This window comes from Hemicordylus capensis, chromosome 3, assembly GCF_027244095.1.
Source record: "Hemicordylus capensis ecotype Gifberg chromosome 3, rHemCap1.1.pri, whole genome shotgun sequence".
NCBI lineage: Eukaryota > Metazoa > Chordata > Lepidosauria > Squamata > Cordylidae > Hemicordylus > Hemicordylus capensis.
In genome coordinates this window covers 358,814,641-358,832,566 of record NC_069659.1, presented here as the reverse complement: position 1 = coordinate 358,832,566, position 17,926 = coordinate 358,814,641, and the positions used below count along the sequence as shown (strand labels likewise).

General features: G+C 57.5%; 1 protein-coding gene across 1 annotated transcript; it reads left to right on the top strand.

Annotated features, from left to right (window-relative positions):
- Positions 1 to 238: 238 nt before the first annotated feature.
- On the top strand, positions 239 to 16,582 carry LSG1 (large 60S subunit nuclear export GTPase 1). Its single transcript, XM_053312262.1, has 14 exons — positions 239 to 400; positions 1,662 to 1,788; positions 1,876 to 1,996; positions 3,418 to 3,504; positions 5,278 to 5,364; positions 5,675 to 5,735; positions 10,065 to 10,241; positions 11,658 to 12,026; positions 12,717 to 12,818; positions 13,454 to 13,597; positions 14,563 to 14,686; positions 15,040 to 15,119; positions 15,966 to 16,139; positions 16,229 to 16,582. Exons 1-14 carry the CDS (start codon positions 302 to 304, stop codon positions 16,409 to 16,411), a joined length of 1,935 nt encoding a protein of 644 aa, XP_053168237.1. The 5' UTR covers positions 239 to 301; the 3' UTR covers positions 16,412 to 16,582.
- Positions 16,583 to 17,926: the final 1,344 nt, after the last annotated feature.

Below are 17,926 nucleotides of genomic sequence, written 5' to 3'. Positions count from 1 at the left end.
AGCCTGAGAGGGCACAGGGAGTCTCACCCACCCCGCCCCCTTTTATGCAACAACCCTGTGAGGTAGGCTAGTGAGCCTGACTGGCCCGGCAGCAGGCTGGGCTGATGATCCCATGCCGCTCTGGCGCCCCCTGGAGGGCGCGGGGCAAAAGCGCCCGGAACCGTAGCGGGCGGGCAGCGGCGATCCACCCGGAGCGCTAAAAGCGCAGCGCCAAGTGCACGGCCCCGTTTGCTGAGTGGAGCCGCGTGACCCGGAAGCACCCTCGAAATCATTTCCGGGGTCGTGGCCCGGCTGCAGCGGCATGGGCAAGAAGAAGGCCGCGGCGGCGGCGGGGCTGGGCCGGGCCCTCGCCCGGGAGCGAAGGCAGGGCCGCGGGGGCCGCCAGGCCGGAGAGCGCTGGGTGAGCTGATGCGGGGCGGCCCCCCTGCCCCCCCAGCCTGGGTCGCCCGCCCGCCCGCCGGCGTCTGTGCGGGGCTGGCCTGGAGCGGTCCCATGCCGCGCGCCGGCTAGACTGTCTCTGAAGGTGGAGGCTTTGCTGGGCGGAAGCCCCAGGCGGGCTGTCCCCGTGGGTGGTCCTGGGAGGCGTGAGCCCTGCCGAGGAACAGAGCCTGCCTGCCTGCCTGCGGAGGGGCCGCCCTCTCCCGGGAGGACGCAGCTGGGGGGCACGGCGGCCTTCGTGCCCTGCCGGTCTGCTTCCCAGAGGCTTCTGGCCAGCTGTGGAGTAGGCCGCTCTGCAGTAGGCCGCTAGGCTCAGGAGGCCCTGGAAGTGGCCCTGCCAGGCAGCTAGCTTGTTCTGGCAGCTGATAAGGGCATGTGGCTAGTGTGGAGAAAGAGGCTAGGCGGGGAGGCCCCTCTCCCCCCCCCCCCAGCACACAAGGAGCCAGAGTCATCCCGCGGGACTGACTGGCCAGCGGTCAAGGCTGGGCGGAAGGAGGTTCTTCTCCAGCAGCTCAGCCAGTTGGTGGAATTCACTGCCATAAGCAGCAGCGAGATGGCCTTAAAAGGGAATCTTCTCAAGTCTGTGGAGAAGAAGCCGACCCAGGGGTGCTAGTCTTGATGGCTACAGGCCACCTCCAGGCTCAGAGGCAGGAGGCCTCTGAAGAATCCCAGTGGCAGAGGAGCAGCAGGAAAGAGGGCCTGCCTTCATCTCCTTGTTCTGTGGCTTCCCGGAGGCATCTGGTGGGCCGCTGAGAGAAAAGGCATGCTGGACTAGATGGGCCTTGTGGGGCCTGATTCCGCCGAGTTCTTCTTGCATAGCAGCTTGGGGGGGTCGTCAGCTGCCTTCTGCCTGGCAGGTTTCTTGCAGATGCTTGAGGGAGAGAAATACTACAGATGTGGCTGTTGTCAGTATGGAGAAACGATGTCCGTCACTTTGCCCATAAGAGCATAGAACTGCTTGTGCTGAAGAAAAAGTGGCAGCCCCAGTCTGTAGCACCCGGCAGGAGTAGCTTGTAGGGGAGGCCTGTTCTCCTTCACTTAGAGTTGTGATCTTGTGCTTCTAGGAAGTAGTTTTCCACCTTTTTGTGTGAGCCATGGGCCATACACTCGCAATTCTTCACATTTGGGGTGGTGTTTTTCCATAGAGAAATCTGAATGTGTTTGTTGAATGGGTCTCTTGGCTTTCCTGAGCAGACGTTCAGTCTTGAACCTTTTCTTCACAGCTGCATACAAGCGAATTACATGATGGGTCTGACTGGGGATGCCTCAACCTTCAGTCGGTTACTGAGCAGAGCTCGCTGGAGGAGTTCCTGGCCACAGCCGAGCTGGCCGGAACTGAATTTGTGGCAGGTGAGCTTTGAGAAAGGTTCTTCTGGAGCAGCTGCGTTCCCTGCCCTGACTGTTAGGTTTCCGTTGACCATTTATGTTGTGTTGCAGAGAAGCTGAACATCAAACTTGTTCCTGCTGAGGTTCGGACAGGTCTGCTGACAGCAGAAGAGACCAAAAAGGTCCAAGAGCTCCATGAACAGAACAAGCAGTTCTTGTCCATCCCAAGGAGGTGAGTCATCCTGGTGACATTCTTGTGTTCTGTGAAACAGCGACGTGAAACACACTGTGGAGGCTCAGGAACCAGAGAAAACACAATGAAAATATAACATAAACCTTTGGTTGTGTAAAGCTGCTCTACAATCAAAGATGTGTCTTCTTCTTCTTTACGTTACTTGATTTCTTAAAATGTTCGTATATGCCTGGATCCACACATTTAACTCACTAACCAGCCGTTACTCATGGTTGCCACCAGTCTCCCCTCTTCCCTCAGAGAGATTCTTTTCTGGCACTTAGGTGGAGGGCTTAGAAGAGAAGTGGGTCCTCTGTCATTTGCTTTGGGCTGTGGCGATGGTAAGAAATGGAGAGCCCTCTCCTGCTGCTCAGGAAGGATGCCTACTGCGTCCTGCCTTCACATTGTGATGCTAGATGTCCTGTTTGTCAAAGGACTGGGGGCGCTTGCCACTGGCCGGTGGATTTGTAGCTGTACTTTCTCCAACAATGCCACAGTAGTTCACAAATTAAAGCAAGCAGCTATATCAGAATCGTCTTCCGGTCATACATACAACTCTCGGCAGTTGCTTCTGTTGCAGAGAGAGAATAATTTTGCTAAGATGTTAGCAGTTTGCAGGGCTCTGCAGTGCCCTTAGGGCTGAGCAACAGCCGACAGGATACCCCTTCATATCCACACAAACTGTTGATGGGCTAAAGGTGTGCCAGTCCTCAAAAAGGAGGATAGAAAAGAGAGTCTCGCTGATACCAGGGAGGATACACGGATAAACTTTAAAGGAGTCAATCTGTAAGCACATGAGAACATGAAGTGATTAGGAGAAGCCAGCCTGGATACGCCTGGTTTTTATTTTTTTTTAGCACTTCTATCTCACTCTCCCTGCAAGGAGCCCAGAGCAATGGATTTCTTCTTAATTCATTTTCTCTCTCTCTTTTTTGATCAGGTTGTCAGTGGATTGTGGGACTGTTGTGATTTCTCTTGATTTCAGCAAAGCGTTCAACAACATTTCTCATGATATTTTGGTTAGCAAACTGCTCAAATGCAGATGCCAGATTCACCGCTTGTTGGAAAGCAGGACTCTTGAAAAAGGTCCCTGTTCCCTGCTCTCTTCTCCCCCTTCACCTTTTTTCTTTTGCCTGTATCCAGGTCCTTCAGGCTTTTCTCATGCAGTCTGCTTTGTAGTTCCTTTATGATTGTCACAAGAACTCCCTGAAACCTTTCCAGTTTGTCAACATCTCCTTGGTTTGTGGAAAGATTCTCTGCTGAGTTGGAGCAGTTTCCTCTCACCTTCTCCTTTGATGCTGCTGATGCCCTTTTAGTGTGCAGGCAATGTTCCTGGACTCATCTTTGCTAAAGAAATGAAAAGGAGGCGGTGCTTACTGAGAACTCTTTGCCATGCCTTCCTTTGTGATTGGTTCTTCCAGACCACAATGGGACAAGCAAACCAGCCCTGAAATGCTGAGCCAGGCAGAAAGAGACAGCTTCCTGGCATGGAGGCGCCGGCTTGCGCGGTGAGTATCCCAGCAGGTTGCAGGGTCTTGGCTTCTGGTGTCGTGCCCACGGGAGCAGCTTGTCTACTTCCCTGGGATCCTTGCCCATCTGACACCCCTTTTTTCCTGTATGGAGGAGTGTGCGTGAACAATGCTAAGTCAGAATGCAAACTCACGGTGGATTTTACAGGATGGAGGCACGAGCCAGAGTGGGCAGGAATGGGGTCTTCTGCTTGCAGATCTCTCAGCTCCGTGAGCCTTTGTGATGTTGTTTTCCTCCGTTATTCCTCTGTGGTGGGGAAAATGCCAATATAACCGTGGAATGGGGCCATTTTCAGCAGTCCTGGTGGGTTCTAGGACTGTGGGGCTTGTTGCTGCTGGGTCCCTGTTGCTTCTGCGGTATTTGGAATGGGGGTCTGGAATGACTGGGCTTAGAGATACAGCCCTTGGTAAATTTTCTGGGTGATCCTGGGTGGGTTGGCAGCATTTTTCAGTAGTGGCTGTTGAACTCGAAAGTGGGAAGAGCAGTGGTCTACCCGCTGGGTGGTTGTGAGGACAAATGAGGTGAAGGCTGTGATAGAGCATGCCCCCCACACTGCCAGCACTCTAGGGAATGATTGTTACAATGTCATGAGGTGCAATTGCGACCCAGCAGCAGCAAGCCCCACAGAAGCCCTGTTGCAACTTCCCATTCAATTCTGTAGTGCAGGGCAGGAGACTGTGGGGTGGAATGGGCGGCAGTGGGGGAATTTGGATCAAATGATCTTCTGGCCCCTTGAATTTTTGAAGGAGGCTATTGGATGTTGGTCAGTGTTCCCTCTAACGGATTCCTAGATGTTGTTGACTACAGCTCCCATAATCCCTAAGCAAAAGCCATTGCAGCTGAGGATTCTGGGAGTTGTAGTCAACAACATCTAGGTACGTTGGTACAAGAATGGGACTAAAAGCATTTCCCTCCCTTGCGCTCCATAATCCCACCAAAGGCACTTAATACGATTTGAAGGGCATAATAAATCATTGTGTTGGGGGAGGAGCAGGTGAGTTTGTTTGTTTGTTCATTCATTCATTCATTCATTTATACATCCAACCAACCAACTTGGCCCTCAAAATGTCAAGGAATGCCAGATATTCAGTAGTAAAACTTCTGTGAGTGATCATCAGAAGTACTAGGCATTTCCCAATAGTCTTTATTAAAATATTTGGATCATACAACTCAACCATAATCTCTGAGGTGGGTTATGACATAGTTGAAGCTGTGAATGTATATATAAAAATAGGAATCACCCAAAATAAATCCAAATGCTAAATGGCTTTGAAACATTGGCAGTAAAACGAACTTCAAGCTGATGAAGCCAAGCTGGACAAGATCAGCTAAACAGCTCGACTAAGACCCACTGGATGTTGGTGGGAACAGTTGTGGCATCTGAAAGCCACCAAAGAGGGTGCCCAGCCAGTGGCGTGGATGTGCCCCAGTGCTGAACGGCCCCTCCCTGGTTGTCCCTCATCTCATCCAGTGGAGCTGTGGGGAGCGAGGCCTCCGGAGAAGATCTTGCATAAGCCAGGATCCAGATTCCGCCCACTCTGGCGTGCGGCTCGGGCACAGCATCTTAGTGCACCTTCATTCGGGCCTGTGGCTGCTCTCTGGAGACCCCTCTCCTTCAGCAGGAGCAGTGAGCACCACAGGCAGCAACAAGCCGCCTCGCCCTCGTGGGCAGAAGCGTAGACTCTTGTCTTTGCCAATTGGCTGTAGTCTGTGAAAGGCGTCAGGGTCGTGTTCTCCTTATTCTGCTGCAGACTGGAGGAAGAACAGAATCTGCTTTTGACTCCATTTGAACGCAACTTGGACTTCTGGCGACAGCTTTGGCGAGTCCTTGAAAGAAGGTACGGCCCAGTTCTTTGCTGCTCTCTGTGTGGGGCTGGCCCCAGAACTTCCCACTGGGGAGGCCAGTCCTGGTCACCGGGTGACAAGTCAAGAGGCAGGAAGGGCGCAGCTTGCGGAGGTGCCGCGCAGGGTGGGGGTGGGGCAGTGGGAGGGGCAGGCGTAGGGAGGAGGCGGCGGCGGCGGCGGGGTCTTCGTGGCCCCAGTGTGCATAGTGGGACGTGCTGTGCAGCTGAGCCTCACGCAGACCAAGGAGAGGGATGTGAGTGGAATTGGCCCATGGAGACAGCGCCCTTCCCCCTTCTCTTGCAGTGATGTTGTGGTTCAGATCGTGGATGCCAGGAACCCCCTCCTCTTTCGGTGCCAAGATCTGGTAGGTGCAGTGGCCTTCCGTGCTTCCCCTGTCCCCGTCCCGGCATCACATTTTTCTGCTAAAAAGGCCAAAAGTCTGTGCAAAGCAAATCCCTTCTGCACCTGCCCCCACCAGTTTTCTGCAAAAATGCTATGATGGCGTAAGCACATTTTACTGGTCTTCTAGTAATTCTCTCTGTTTTAAAAAAGAAGACGAAGAAACGGAACAAAGAGGCTGTAAGCTTCGGAAATAAAATGGAGCACATGGCCAAAAAGAATATCTTGTTTATTTATTTATTCTATTTCTATGCTGCCCTTCCAAAAATGGCTCAGGGCAGTTTACACAGAGAAATAATAAATAAATAAGAGGGCTCCCTGTCCCCAAAGGGCTCACCATCTAAAAAGAAACACAAGAGAGACCCCAGCAACAGTCACTGGAGGGCTGCTGTGCTGGGGCTGGAGAGGACCAGTTACTCTCCCCCAGTCGATAAAGAGAATCACCCTGTTAAAAGGTGCCTCTTGGCCAAGTTATCAGGGGTTGACATGAATGTGACAGTGAGAATACAGATTTCATGAGCAGTGGGGGTGGGGGGGTCTGCATGGAGAAAATGTGGGGGTGCTGATATGTTATGCACATTATTGCAGACTCTTTCAGATTTGGCATATATGTTGAGCTTCCGGGCATTATTTTGAATCAGCTCTTTGAGCTTTGGTAGGATCTGCCATTTTTTGGCAAAGGACAGTGGGGAGGTGAAAGTGGGGTGTGGCAAGTGCTGGAGACTGGTAGCCAGCATGAATTGTCCCCTTTGCTAAGCAGGGTCTGCCCTGGTTTGCATTTGAATGGGAGGCTACATGTGAGCACTGTAGATATTCCCCTTAGGGGATTGAGCCGCCCTGGGAAGAGCATCGACAGGTCCCAAGTTCCCTCCCTGGCAGCATCTCCCAGATAGGGCTGAGAGAGATTTCTGCCTGCAACCTTGGAGAAGCTGCTGCCAGTCTGGTTAGACAATACTGAGCGAGATGGACCAATGGTCTGACTCAGTATATGGCAGCTTCCTATGTTCCTGTTGTAACTTGGGAGGGGCAGAGCTGGTCCTAGAATGGAGGGAAGATCTGTGCTCTGAATGGGGAGGCGAGAAGCAACTTTATCCCACAGACTGCACCTGTTGTCTGGTCCTGGGCACCCCGTTCCAGGAAAGATGCAGACAAATCGGGATGGAGTCAGGATTTGGAGAACAAGCCCTGTGAGGAAAGGAGGAAGAAACTTCGCATGTTTAGAGAAAAGACTGAGGTGCCCGTCAAATGCCTGAAGAGGGGAAAGACTTAGAGCAGCCTCTTTGTGTCTGTACAGAAGGCTGGAAGGGAGGCTACAGGTTGGGGTGGGGGGCCTAGAGGCACAATCCTGTCCCCACATTGGATCATCTGCAAAGAATTGTGGATCAGCAGAATGTTTTCATTTACGATCCAAAAATAATCGTCTTGGGTTATGTGAAAGGGGCGGTCTTGGTCTTTTGCTTTGTTACCTGCAGCAAGGCTTTGTATTGTTGCTTGCTTGCTGGGAGTCTCTGTCATCACTAACCCCCATTAGGGCTAGACGGGTCTAAACACGTTTGGAATATTGTGCTACTGACACAACGAGCCTATTTCAGAAGATCAGAAGTGAATGGGAAAAATTAAATTGGTACAGTGAGAGTTATTTCTTTATTACTTTGAGGAATTTAAAAGTTTAACCTGGGTGTACTCCATTACCGTATTTTCTGGTGGAAAGGCTGCATCAGTGTAAATGCCATACCACTGGAAAAAAAAAGCTGTCCATCAGAAAAGCCACATTGCCACAGCTAAAGCACGAATCCTCCCTTTCCATTTGTTTGTACTCCATGTGGGGCATTTTCGCCCCTTGCTCTCTCGCCCCCGATGTTTGTTCTGGCGGGGGTGGCCAGGTTGGGCCCACGGCGAGGCCATGGCCACATTTCGTGGCTGGTGCGGGCGGTGGGAGGCACTGAGTTCTATGTGGCAATTCTAGGCTGCTGCTGCTACTCCCTGTGCCTTGGCCCTGAAAGCTCGTCCCAGCAGTAGCAGCAGCAGAGGATGGGCTCCACCACGCAGCTCGGGGCACAGACTGCTTGGTCGAGTGGCTGCTGCTGAGTAGTGGAGCCGCTGCCGCTGCTGGGGATCGCTTTCAGGGCTGAAGATACAAGGAGGGAAGCGCCTCCTAATGTCCACTTAAAGGTGCCTCCCGCTGCCTCCACGGTGCCCACATTAGCCACGGAATATGGCCATAGCCTCGCCGTGGACCCAACCTGGGCACCCCACCCGAGCAAACACCTTCGGGGGCGGGGGGAGAGCACAAGGGGCCAAAATGCCCCCACGCAGAGCACCAAGGGCGTTCCTTGGGGAATGGAAAGTGCGGGGAGCCTGCAAACCCCGGGCCAGGAAGGCCCGACTGCGCTGCTGCCCCCTCCGTTCCTTCCAAGTCCTCTCTGCCACGGGGAGCCTCTTGTTCTTCGGAAGGTCCCTTGCCCCTCAATTCCGACATAAATGCTGCAGGTGCCTCAAAAGAACTGCCAAGAACACCGGCACCATAGCATCCTCCAGAAAAGACGGTGCTCTTGGTTGTCTTTGCTGGGATTGGAGAACTGCTTGTGTTTATAATGAGGCGGCGGCGGCGGCAGCAGCAATTCCCTGGTGCCCCGGAAGGCGAGGCGAGAGCAGACGGGCTTCAGCCTCGAGACCACTGATTTAGGTGATTCAGAAATGGGACAAATAAATAAAGCGATAGGAGGACAGATTTCAGCTGAACATTTGGAGAAACTTCTCAGTGGCAAGGCAGTTTGACAGTGGAGGTAATCACCTGGTGGGGTCTCCATTGCTGGAGGCCTTGAAGCAGAGGCTGGCCAGCCGTCTGTTGGGGACGCTCCAGCCCGGGATCATGGAGGCTCGGACTGCCTGCCCCTCCAGCTGGATTGTCTGGACCCGTGTCAGTCTGGCTTTTGGCCGGCTGTGGGGTTGAGACGGCCTTAGTCGGCCTGTTAGATGACCTCCAAATAGGAATGGACAGGGGGAGTGTGACTCTGTTGATCCTTTTGGATCTCTTGGCGGCTTTTGATACCATTGACCATGGGATCCTTCTGGGGCACCTGAAGGAGTTGGGAGGGGGAGGCCCGGCTCTGCAGTGGTTCTGCTCCTACCACTCAGGTAGGTTCCAGTTGGGGACTGTTGCTCTTCAAAACAAGGGCTCCAGTAGGGAGTCCCGCAAGGCTCCGTACTGTCTCCAATGCTTTTTAACATCTCCATGAAACCGCTGGAAGAGATCGTCAGGGATTTGGTGCAGGGTGTTCTCAGTATGCTGATGACACCCAGATCTACATGTCAACCTCATCAGGAAATGGCCTAGCTTCCCTAAATGCTTGTCTGGAGGCAGCAATGGGCTGGAGGAGGGAGAACAAACTGAGGCTGAATCCAAGCAAGGTGGAGGTTCTAATTGTGGGCAGTCGAGACACAGGAAGTGATTTAGATCTGCCTGTTCTGGACGGGGTCACACTCCCCCAGAAAGAAGAGGCACATGGTCTGGGAGGACTTCTGGACCCAAACCGCTCCCTGACTTCTCAGGTTGGGGCAGTGACCAGGAGTGCTTTCTGTCAGCTTTGGCTGATTCGCCAGCTACATCCATTTCTGGCGATAAACAACCCTAAAACAGTAGTGCATATGCTGGTAACATCCAGGCTTGACTGCTGCAATGCTCTCTGTGTTGGCCTTTGTACATTGTTCATAAACTGCAGTTAGTACAGAATGCAGCAGCCGGGTTGGTCTCCGGGGCTGCCCGAAGAGATCAGATGGCACCCATTTTGAAAAAACAACACTGGCTCTCAGTCAGTTTCCGGGCAAAATACAAAGTGCTGGTTATTACTTACAAAGCCCTAAACGGCTTGGGTCCGAGGTACTTGAGAGAACGCCGCCTTCTTCATCAACCCCACCGCCTGTCAAGGTCATCTGGAGAGGTTTGGTTGCAGTTGCCACTGGCTCTGTTGGTGGCAGCTTGAAACCAGGCCTTTTCTAGAGTTGCCCCGGGACTCTGGAATGCGCTTCCTAATGAAATTAGAGTTTGCCCTTCTCTGAATGTTTTTAAGAAGGAACTTAGTCAGGCTTTTCATTTATAGTTTTAATGCTTCAGTTTTAGAGTGTGTGTTGTATTTTAAATTGTTTTAATTATGTTAGTGTTTTAAGGGTTTTGTGAACTGCCTAGGGACCTTTTTGTTTGGGGCAGTATATAAATGTACTAACTAAATCAATAACTAAAGCTTTGCGATTGGGCTGGTGAATGACAGCTTCCTTGTCTCATTTCCCCCGGCAGGAGCGTTATGTGCAAGAACTAAGCCCTGAGAAGGAGAACCTCATTCTGCTCAACAAGGCAGACCTGCTGAGCAAGGAGCAGCGGTCTGCCTGGGCCCGCTTCTTCGAGGGGGAAGGCGTGAAGGTGGTCTTCTGGTCGGCCCTGCTGGAGGGCGGAAGGCTGGCAGCTTGCTTGAAGGTAGCCTTGGGAACGATCCGTGCTGAGCCGTGATGAGGCGGGGTAGGGGGCGGCGGCGGCAGTGGTGTGTCGTCAGAGCAGTTACCCATGCCTTTATCTGCAAAGCCAGGACTTTGGGACGTCTGTCTTCACAGCAGTGCTTTCCATCAAAATAGTTATGGGATGAAAACACTTCTGCTTCAGAGAAGAGCTGAGGTTCTTCCAGATGCACTTGTGGGCCAGAAAGCATGGCAAGTGTAAGTGGAGGCTCCCTGCCCCCCACCTCTGAACGTTGTGAGCCGCTACAGTGTGATGCACTCCTGCTTCCAAACCGGGCTCTGTGTGCAGGCCCCCTTCCCCTTGGCCACTCAGCTCCAGCTCTTGTGCTCCGGCCAGCGCAGATGTGGCTGAAAAGACTCCTTGCAAGGCAGTTCACCCCTGCATAACTGGAGACAGTCAGCAGGCAGGGAATGCATTGGAGCAAGCAGAAGAAAACCTTGCCAGAGGGAGGAGTCCTGACGGCTCCCTTGCAAGCAGTGGTGCAACCGGAGAGAAAGTGCTGTCCTTGGTTCCCGTCGGTTGAGGGAGGAGAGCTGGTCTGGTGGGAGCCAGCAGGACTGGTCCCCTGAGCTCAGCAGGGTCTGCTCTGGTTGCAGATGAAGGGGAGACTAGAAGTGTCAGCAGCACTGTAAGATCTTCCCCTGAGGGGATGGAGCCGCCACTCTGGGAAGAGCAGAAGGTTCCAAGTTCCCTCCCTGGCAGCATCTCCAAGACAGGGCTGAGAGAGACTCCTGCCTGCAACCTTGGAGAAGCCGCTGCTGCCAGTCTGTGAAGACAATCCTGAGCTAGATGGACCCAGGGTCTGACTCAGTAGATGGCAGCTCCCTCTGTTCCTCTGAATTTGCGTCAGGCAAGGTAGAGAGTGTTTGGAAATCTCCAGTTGGCCCAGATGGGCAAAGGCAGCCCTGGAGGCCCCTGAGGGCTTGACAGGGCGATGCCAGTGTTGGAAAGGGGCAGCCGCTAGGCTCCCGCGGTGGTGCCGCTGGGCACCCAGGAGGGCTGCACTTGGCCCCCCTGTTGGAATTTCCAAGTGGGCTTCCCAGGGAACCCCACGCCTCGGGCATCCCCGCGGTCCAGCCTGGACATGGCCAGCATGCCTGCGGCCGGATCCACTTTCTTGAGGCAGAGCTGCAGTTGCTGCCTCACCTGCATCGAGGTTTGGTAGGGGAGATGCCTGCACCTCCCAGCTGTGTCGTCCTGCAACCCGGCTCTTGCAGGGGGGCTGTTCTGCCAAGGAGCCCAGTCCTGTGTCTGTGTGGGTTTAATGGAATCTCGGCCTGCTGTGGTTTGGTGGCGGCCCTGGCATGCCTGGCGGCCACCTCTTGCTTCGGTGGCAGAGAAGTGACCTGTCGCCCTCTTCTGCTTCGTCTTGCTCAGGAGGCAGAGGCTGCGGCCCATGGCAGCCAGCAGGGACAGCAGGCTTCCAGCCCCAGTGGAGGGAATGGGCCTGACCGCCGCCCGTGTCCTGGGAGCGGGGGAGAGCAGGAGAGCAGCGAGGAGGACCAGAGCGACGTGTACGAGGACTGTGAGGAGGATGCCTGGCTGACCTGCTCCGAAGACGAGCGGGGCGGGGCCCTGGCTGGCTGCCCCGGGGGAAGCAGGACGGCGCTCCAGAGCCTAGGAGCCCAGCAGGACCGGCCCCTCAGGAACAGCAGCCACTTGGTGCCAAGAGAGGAGCTCCTGGAGATCTTTAGAACGGTTCACGCTGGGAAGAAGATCCGCGAGGGGGAGCTCACTGTGGGGCTGGTGAGTTGGCGCCTCTGCCTCGGCGGGACGGGCCAGGCCTGGGCCAGTGGGCACCCGCCTCCCCGTGAGCATGCTGGGGGATGGTGGCATCAGCCCTCGGCCCAGAGCTGGCGGGAACCCAGGAGGGGCCTCTGGCAGAGCCGCGGGGGAGGGGGATCCCCTTGTGCCTCGCAGGGGGGCCCAGTCCGAGGCGGCAGCGGCGGCGGCGGTCTGAGGCAGCAAGGAGGCGCAGCTGGGATTTGGAGAGGGGGCTGGGTGGGGTGGGGGCGGCAGGCAGGCGCTGGGGATGGAGCCGAGGAGGTGGTCGTCACCCTTCCGGGGTTGCCGTGTGGTGCTCAGGGGTGTGCCCTGGAATCCAGCCCTGAACAGCGGCCTAGGCGGGAGGGGCGGAGGCCTCCCCCAGCTGGCGCTCCTCTTCCCGCCCTGCTGCTGCCTGTCTGTCTGTCTGCCTGCCCCCCAGGGAGGAGGAGGGCTGCCTTGGGCCTTGGCCTGCTGTCTCTCCTTCCACCTTCCTGGGCCCTTCTGCTGGGCTGTGACTCCTGGCTCCGTCTGGGAGTCGGGGCAGCCCTTTGGCCTGGCTGGGGCACCGGCTGGCCCTCGCCCTGCTCGGGTGTGGCTGCCTGCTTGGGGGCAGCAGCTGCAAGAGAGGCGGGGCCAGGCCTGCCTGCGAGTCCGCCCCTTCCTGCCTAGGTCGGCTACCCCAACGTTGGGAAGAGCTCCACTCTCAACACCATCCTTGGGCAGAAGAAGGTCTCCGTGTCGGCCACCCCGGGCCACACCAAGCACTTCCAGGTACTGCTGGGTCTCTGGGGAGAGCCGCTCTGGGCGGTGGCGGCGCTGAGCTGGGCCTGGACCCACGTGCCTCCCCCCACCACTGAGCGCGGAAGGAAGGAGGGCTGCTGTGGACTGCCGGGCGTGGAGTGGGTGGGGAGAGCGGCTGCCGCCTGGGCACCAGCATCTGGTGTGGTCTTTGCAGCCAGCCCCTGAGAGCCGGGGCTGCCCCCTTGGGTTGGGGGGCCCCCGCCCATGGTCAAGGCACGCACGAGGGCCTCCCTTGCCCAGGGGCTTCCCAAGGAGCTGGAGGGCTGGGGCTGGGGCTGTCTTCTGGCCTTGCGTCTCATTGCAGCCGCCCAGTCTCGTGCATCCATGGCGGACACCGCAAGGCTCCTCTGTGCTGCTCGGTGGTTTCCCGCTTGGCTGAAGATGAGCCCGGGGTGGGGGGTGGGAGGAGAAAGGGCCCTGAGGAAGGGCTGGGCCCGCCTTGGAGCTGGGAGGAGAGCTTGGCGGGGGGGGGGAGAGCGCGCCCCCTTTCCATCGCCCCGCCCTGGCCGGCTGCCCTCGGCTGGATTCCCTCCTCGGCCCCCGCAGAGGCAGCCGAGCCTTCAGGCGGGAGGCCAGGCTGAGCCCTGCCTGCCTTGGCCTTGCAGACGCTGTACGTGGAGCCGGGCCTCTGCCTCTGCGACTGCCCAGGCCTGGTGATGCCCTCCTTCGTCTCCACCAAAGCAGAGATGACGTGCAGTGGGATCTTGCCCATCGACCAGATGAGGGACCACGTCCCCCCCGTTTCCCTCATATCCTTTTCCCTGCGGCCTCCTGGCTGGGCCCCGTGGCGCTTCTGGGCCGGGCTGCGGTCTGGGTGCTGGGCAGAGGAGCACTGCTGCTCCGAGGCTGCTTCTGGGGCTCCAGATGGGCCCAGGGTGGGTCTTGGAGGTGCTGGGGGCGGCTGAAGTGTGGGCCGCGCAAGACTTGTGCGCGTGGTCTGCCTTGAATGGCTGCGGAGCGTGGCAAGGCTCAGCCAAGAGGTTGCCGCCTGGCTCCAGCCCCGCATTTGGCTTCCTTGGGGATTCTCTTTAGAAATCTGCCTTTGGGCCCTTGGAGGCGGCGGCTGACTGAGTCAACCACAGTGTGGAGATGGTGGGCCTGGCCTGCCTTGCAGAGCAGTGGAGGGATCCTGGAGACCCCCAGGCAGAGGGCCCTGGGAGGCTGCCCAGCCCTCTGGCCCAGGCAGGACTTCGGCCCGGGGGTGGGGGTGGGGGGGCTGCTCGGCGGCCTCCACTGCCACTCCCACTGCCCAGTGGCAAAGCCTCTCCCCGCCTTCCCACGACCTCTTCCTGCCCTCCGGTGCAGCAGCAGACAACAAGCTGAAGAGGCCCTTCAGCCTTGCCTCCTCACAAGACTGGTTTCCTTGGCTGCCGCCTTCTGGACCCACCTGTTGGTCTCCGCCAGGGATTCCCAGCCTGTGGTCCTCCAGGTGTGGTGGGACTACAACTCCCATCACCCGCCCCCCCCGTTATCATGAATTGGGAATCCTTGGTCTGCTGCGCCCTCCTGAAATTGTGGCCCCTCGGACGGCTTTTCCAGCCATTTGAGAATCCACCGGGCAGAGTCGCTCTCCAGCCTCCACCTGACTGGCTGTTGAAAGGCAGCTGCCGGCTCTCGTCTTGGTGGGCCGCTGTTCTGGGGAGGGGGCCGGAGAGGGGCTGGCCTTGGGGAGGCAGACATGCCCCTGCTGGTTCTTGCTCCTTCACTTGGGCACGTTTGCCAGCGCATCCCCCGGCAGGCCTTGGAGGCCACCTACGGGATCAACCTCATCCGGCCTCGTGAGGATGAGGCGCCTGACCGGCAGCCCACATCGGAGGAGCTGCTGACCGCCTACGGCTGTGAGTGAGGCCGCCTGCAAGTGGGCCTGAGGCGCAGGGTCTCCTCTTGCGCCTGGCGTGGAGTGTGCGGGCGGCTGCTGCTGCCCCTCCCAGTGTCTCCTTGGTGGGCCCCCAGAGCGGGGTGGCTGTTTCTGGGCCGGCTTGGGTGCTGAAGTCCCCCGCCCCGGGACCCTGGACTGATGCCTCCGGAAGAAAGGGCTGAGTTTCCTCAGCAGGGCTCTGCGTGCGAACTCGCTGCCTTCTCCAGTGGTCCCTGCTGGGAGCGGCAGCTGCTGCCCAGGAAGCCTCCGCGCTGGGGTGGGGCACGGGGCCAGAGGCTCCTCCTGCTGCCTCCCCTCTTTCTCCCCCACCAGGCATGAGAGGCTTCATGACGGACCACGGACAGCCGGACCAGCCCCGTTCGGCCCGCTATGTTCTGAAGGACTACGTCAGTGTAAGTTCTGCGGGGAGGAGGTGGCCTTTCTGTGCCGCGGCCCTGACACGAGAGGGGTCCCAAGCGCTGCAGGGGGCTGGTGTGGTCCGTGCAATCACGAGCGCCCAGAAGGGGTGGGGGGCGAGGGGCAGTGGCTTCCCCTTCTCTGCATGGGCAGGGGACACACACACACACGCGGAAACCTAAGGAACATTACTCCTAGTAAAATGCTCACTACTTTCTCATTTAGCTTCAAAATTTATTTTAAAATAAAGTTAATGATTTAGCATGTAAACGGTTTGGCAACTAAAACAGTGAGTCCTGTTTTCAGTTGGGCCTCCTCAACGCCCTCTTTGGATTATCTGGTAAGAGCCTTTATTTTCCAAAGATGAAGGTTTCTGGATGACTTGAAGATCCAGCAAGGGAGTCTTAGAGGCCGGTGGGGTGTCGCGGAGGGGGGGCCAGCAGCTCCCACGGCCTGGCCCACCCCCACCCTGGAGCGGAAGCCAGAGAGGCCGGCCTGGCATCGGTTTGCCCTTGTCTGTAACCGTTAAAGCGGGCGGGGGAGGGGGCTGTTGGACAGAGGCCAGGAGGACCAGGGTCTGGATTGGGGATGATGACCTAAGTGGAGCCTCCATGCACAGGAGCAGGGCACCTTTGGGGGAGCTGCCACGTCCGTGCTTGGATCCTGCCAAGCAGTTCTTGGGTCCGCCTGAGCTGCTGAGGAGGCACACACTCTGCTCTTGGCGGGGACCCTCTCTAGATGCTGACTCGTGTGTCCCTGTTCCGGAGGTCCCTGCTCCTCCTTCCAGTGGAGGAGAGGTGGCACGGAGCCCTTCTGGACCCTCCCTCCCTCCCTCCCCACAGGGCAAGCTGCTGTACTGCCACCCCCCTCCTGGGCTTGACGCCACAGCCTTCCAGCGCTGCCCCAAGGGGATGGCTCCCCGCAGAGCCCCAGGGCATGACGCTGACGTGCTGCCTGGAAGGAATCCCAAGGCCAAGCAGATTGAGAACCTCGTGGACAAGGCCTTCTTCCATCAGGTGAGGAGGCGAGGGGGTGTGTGTGAGCTGCTGCCCCCCCCCCGGTCCCTTCTCACACGCCCCCCCCCCCTTCCGTGTCTTGGTTGCAGGAGAACATCCGGGCCTTGACCAGAGGCGTCCAGTCTGTGATGGGCCACAGAGCAGGGGCCAGCCCCCAGCCGGGGCCAGCAGGGCCTGATGCCGAGGACGGGCAAGGCAAGCCCTGGAAGAAACACGGCAACAGGAACAAGAAGGAGAAGCTCCGCCGCCTCACCAAGCACCTGGAAGCTTAGCCATGGGGCGGGGGTCATGTGAGCCCGGGCCCCCTCTGGCTGGGGGCTGGGCAGAGGGAGGGAGGGAGGGCTCTGCTCACCAGCAGCAGCAGCATGCCCGGGGGCTGCGAACTGGGCGGAAGTGCCTGCAGCTCCTCTGCCAGAGCAGAATAAAGGTTTCTTACGTTTCCACTCCTTGCTTGGCTGGCACCGCGTGACTTCACCCAGAGCCTTCCTCGGCCCCCCAGGCCTGCCTAGCAGCCCTTTCTCTGGCTTGCCCCTCTGCTTAGGAGGAGGCCCGCCCCGCCCCGTGCAGAGATCTCCTCTCACCTGGGCTTCCTCTGGGTCTGCCGGCTGGTTGGTGAGACTCCAAGGCAGCCTCGAGGGGGGGGGGGGGCTGCGAGATGAGGAAGCAGCCAGCAGCGTGGATCGGAGGGAGTTGCTCCCGCGGCTCCTGGCCCTGCCGGGCCTCTTGACTTGCCCGTCTGGACAGCAGCTCGAGCCCCCCCACCCTCCCCAGGCAGTGTTCCCTCCTAACAGGGATTCCCAGATGGTGACTCCAACTCCCCTAATCCCCAAGCAAAAGCCACTTCAGTTGGGGGTGCTGGGAGTGGAAGTCGGCCACATCTGGGGACCCCTCTTAGAGGGAACCCTGGTCCGCTCCACCCTCTGCCGCCGCGGGGGGGGGGGGCCTGTGGGGCTTTGCTGCGGAGTGGCAGCAGGGACCAGCTGCCCGGACAGAAGGAAGAAGCACTTGCGGGTCCGGAGTCACGAGGCGGCCTCCTCCTCCTCCATTGGCCTTGCCTGCCTCTGATGGCTGCTCACCCAGGCCTCGTAATGTCAGCTTCCTCGTGAAAATGTGGGAGGGGGAGATTAGCTGGGAGCAGCACGAAGGTCAGCAGCTCCGACAGGGAGCGGCTTATGTTCTCCCGAGCCTCCCCTGCAATATACCCCCGCTAGAAATAAAAGGAAAGGGGGGGGCTTTTACAAAGAGAAACAGTGAGGGGGGGCTCTTAGTAAAGCATTAAGTGACCCCTCGCCACGCAAGGACATCAGAACAGCCCTGCTGGATCAGGCCCCCCAAGGAGGCCCATCTAGTCCAGCATCCTGTTCCACACAGTGGCCCCCCACCAGATGCCTCTGAGACGCCCACAGGGAAGAGGTCTGTGCCTGCCCTCCCTCCTGTTGCTGCTCCCCTGAGAGGCATCTTGCCTCTGAGGCTGGAGGTGGCGTTTTTGTTATTCCCCTTGACCCTTCCAGCTATCTGCACCTCAAACTCTCTTTTTGCATCTCTTCTTGTCTCCTTGCATTTCCTTTGCCAGAGTTTATGTTCCTTCCTGTTCTCTTCATTTGGGCAGGACTTCCATTTTCTGAAGGAAGTCTTCCCTTTTATAGCTTCCCTGACTCTGCTTGTTAGCCACTGAACTGGTGGTACCTTTCCTCCTCCTTGGTATACATTAAGCTTCTATTATTGTGTTTCTAAATTAGTTCCATGCTTTCTGGAGGGATTTGACTTTCCCTTTCAGCTTACCAGTC

Excerpts from the sequence above, each read along its gene's own strand:
- LSG1 (XM_053312262.1), top strand. The coding sequence starts at position 302 with ATGGGCAAGAAGAAGGCCGCGGCGGCGGCGGGGCTGGGCCGGGCCCTC. Across the intron at positions 401-1,661 it reads GCCAGGCCGGAGAGCGCTGG|CTGCATACAAGCGAATTACA; the intron begins GTGAGCTGATGC and ends TTTTCTTCACAG. Across the intron at positions 3,505-5,277 it reads TGGAGGCGCCGGCTTGCGCG|ACTGGAGGAAGAACAGAATC; the intron begins GTGAGTATCCCA and ends ATTCTGCTGCAG.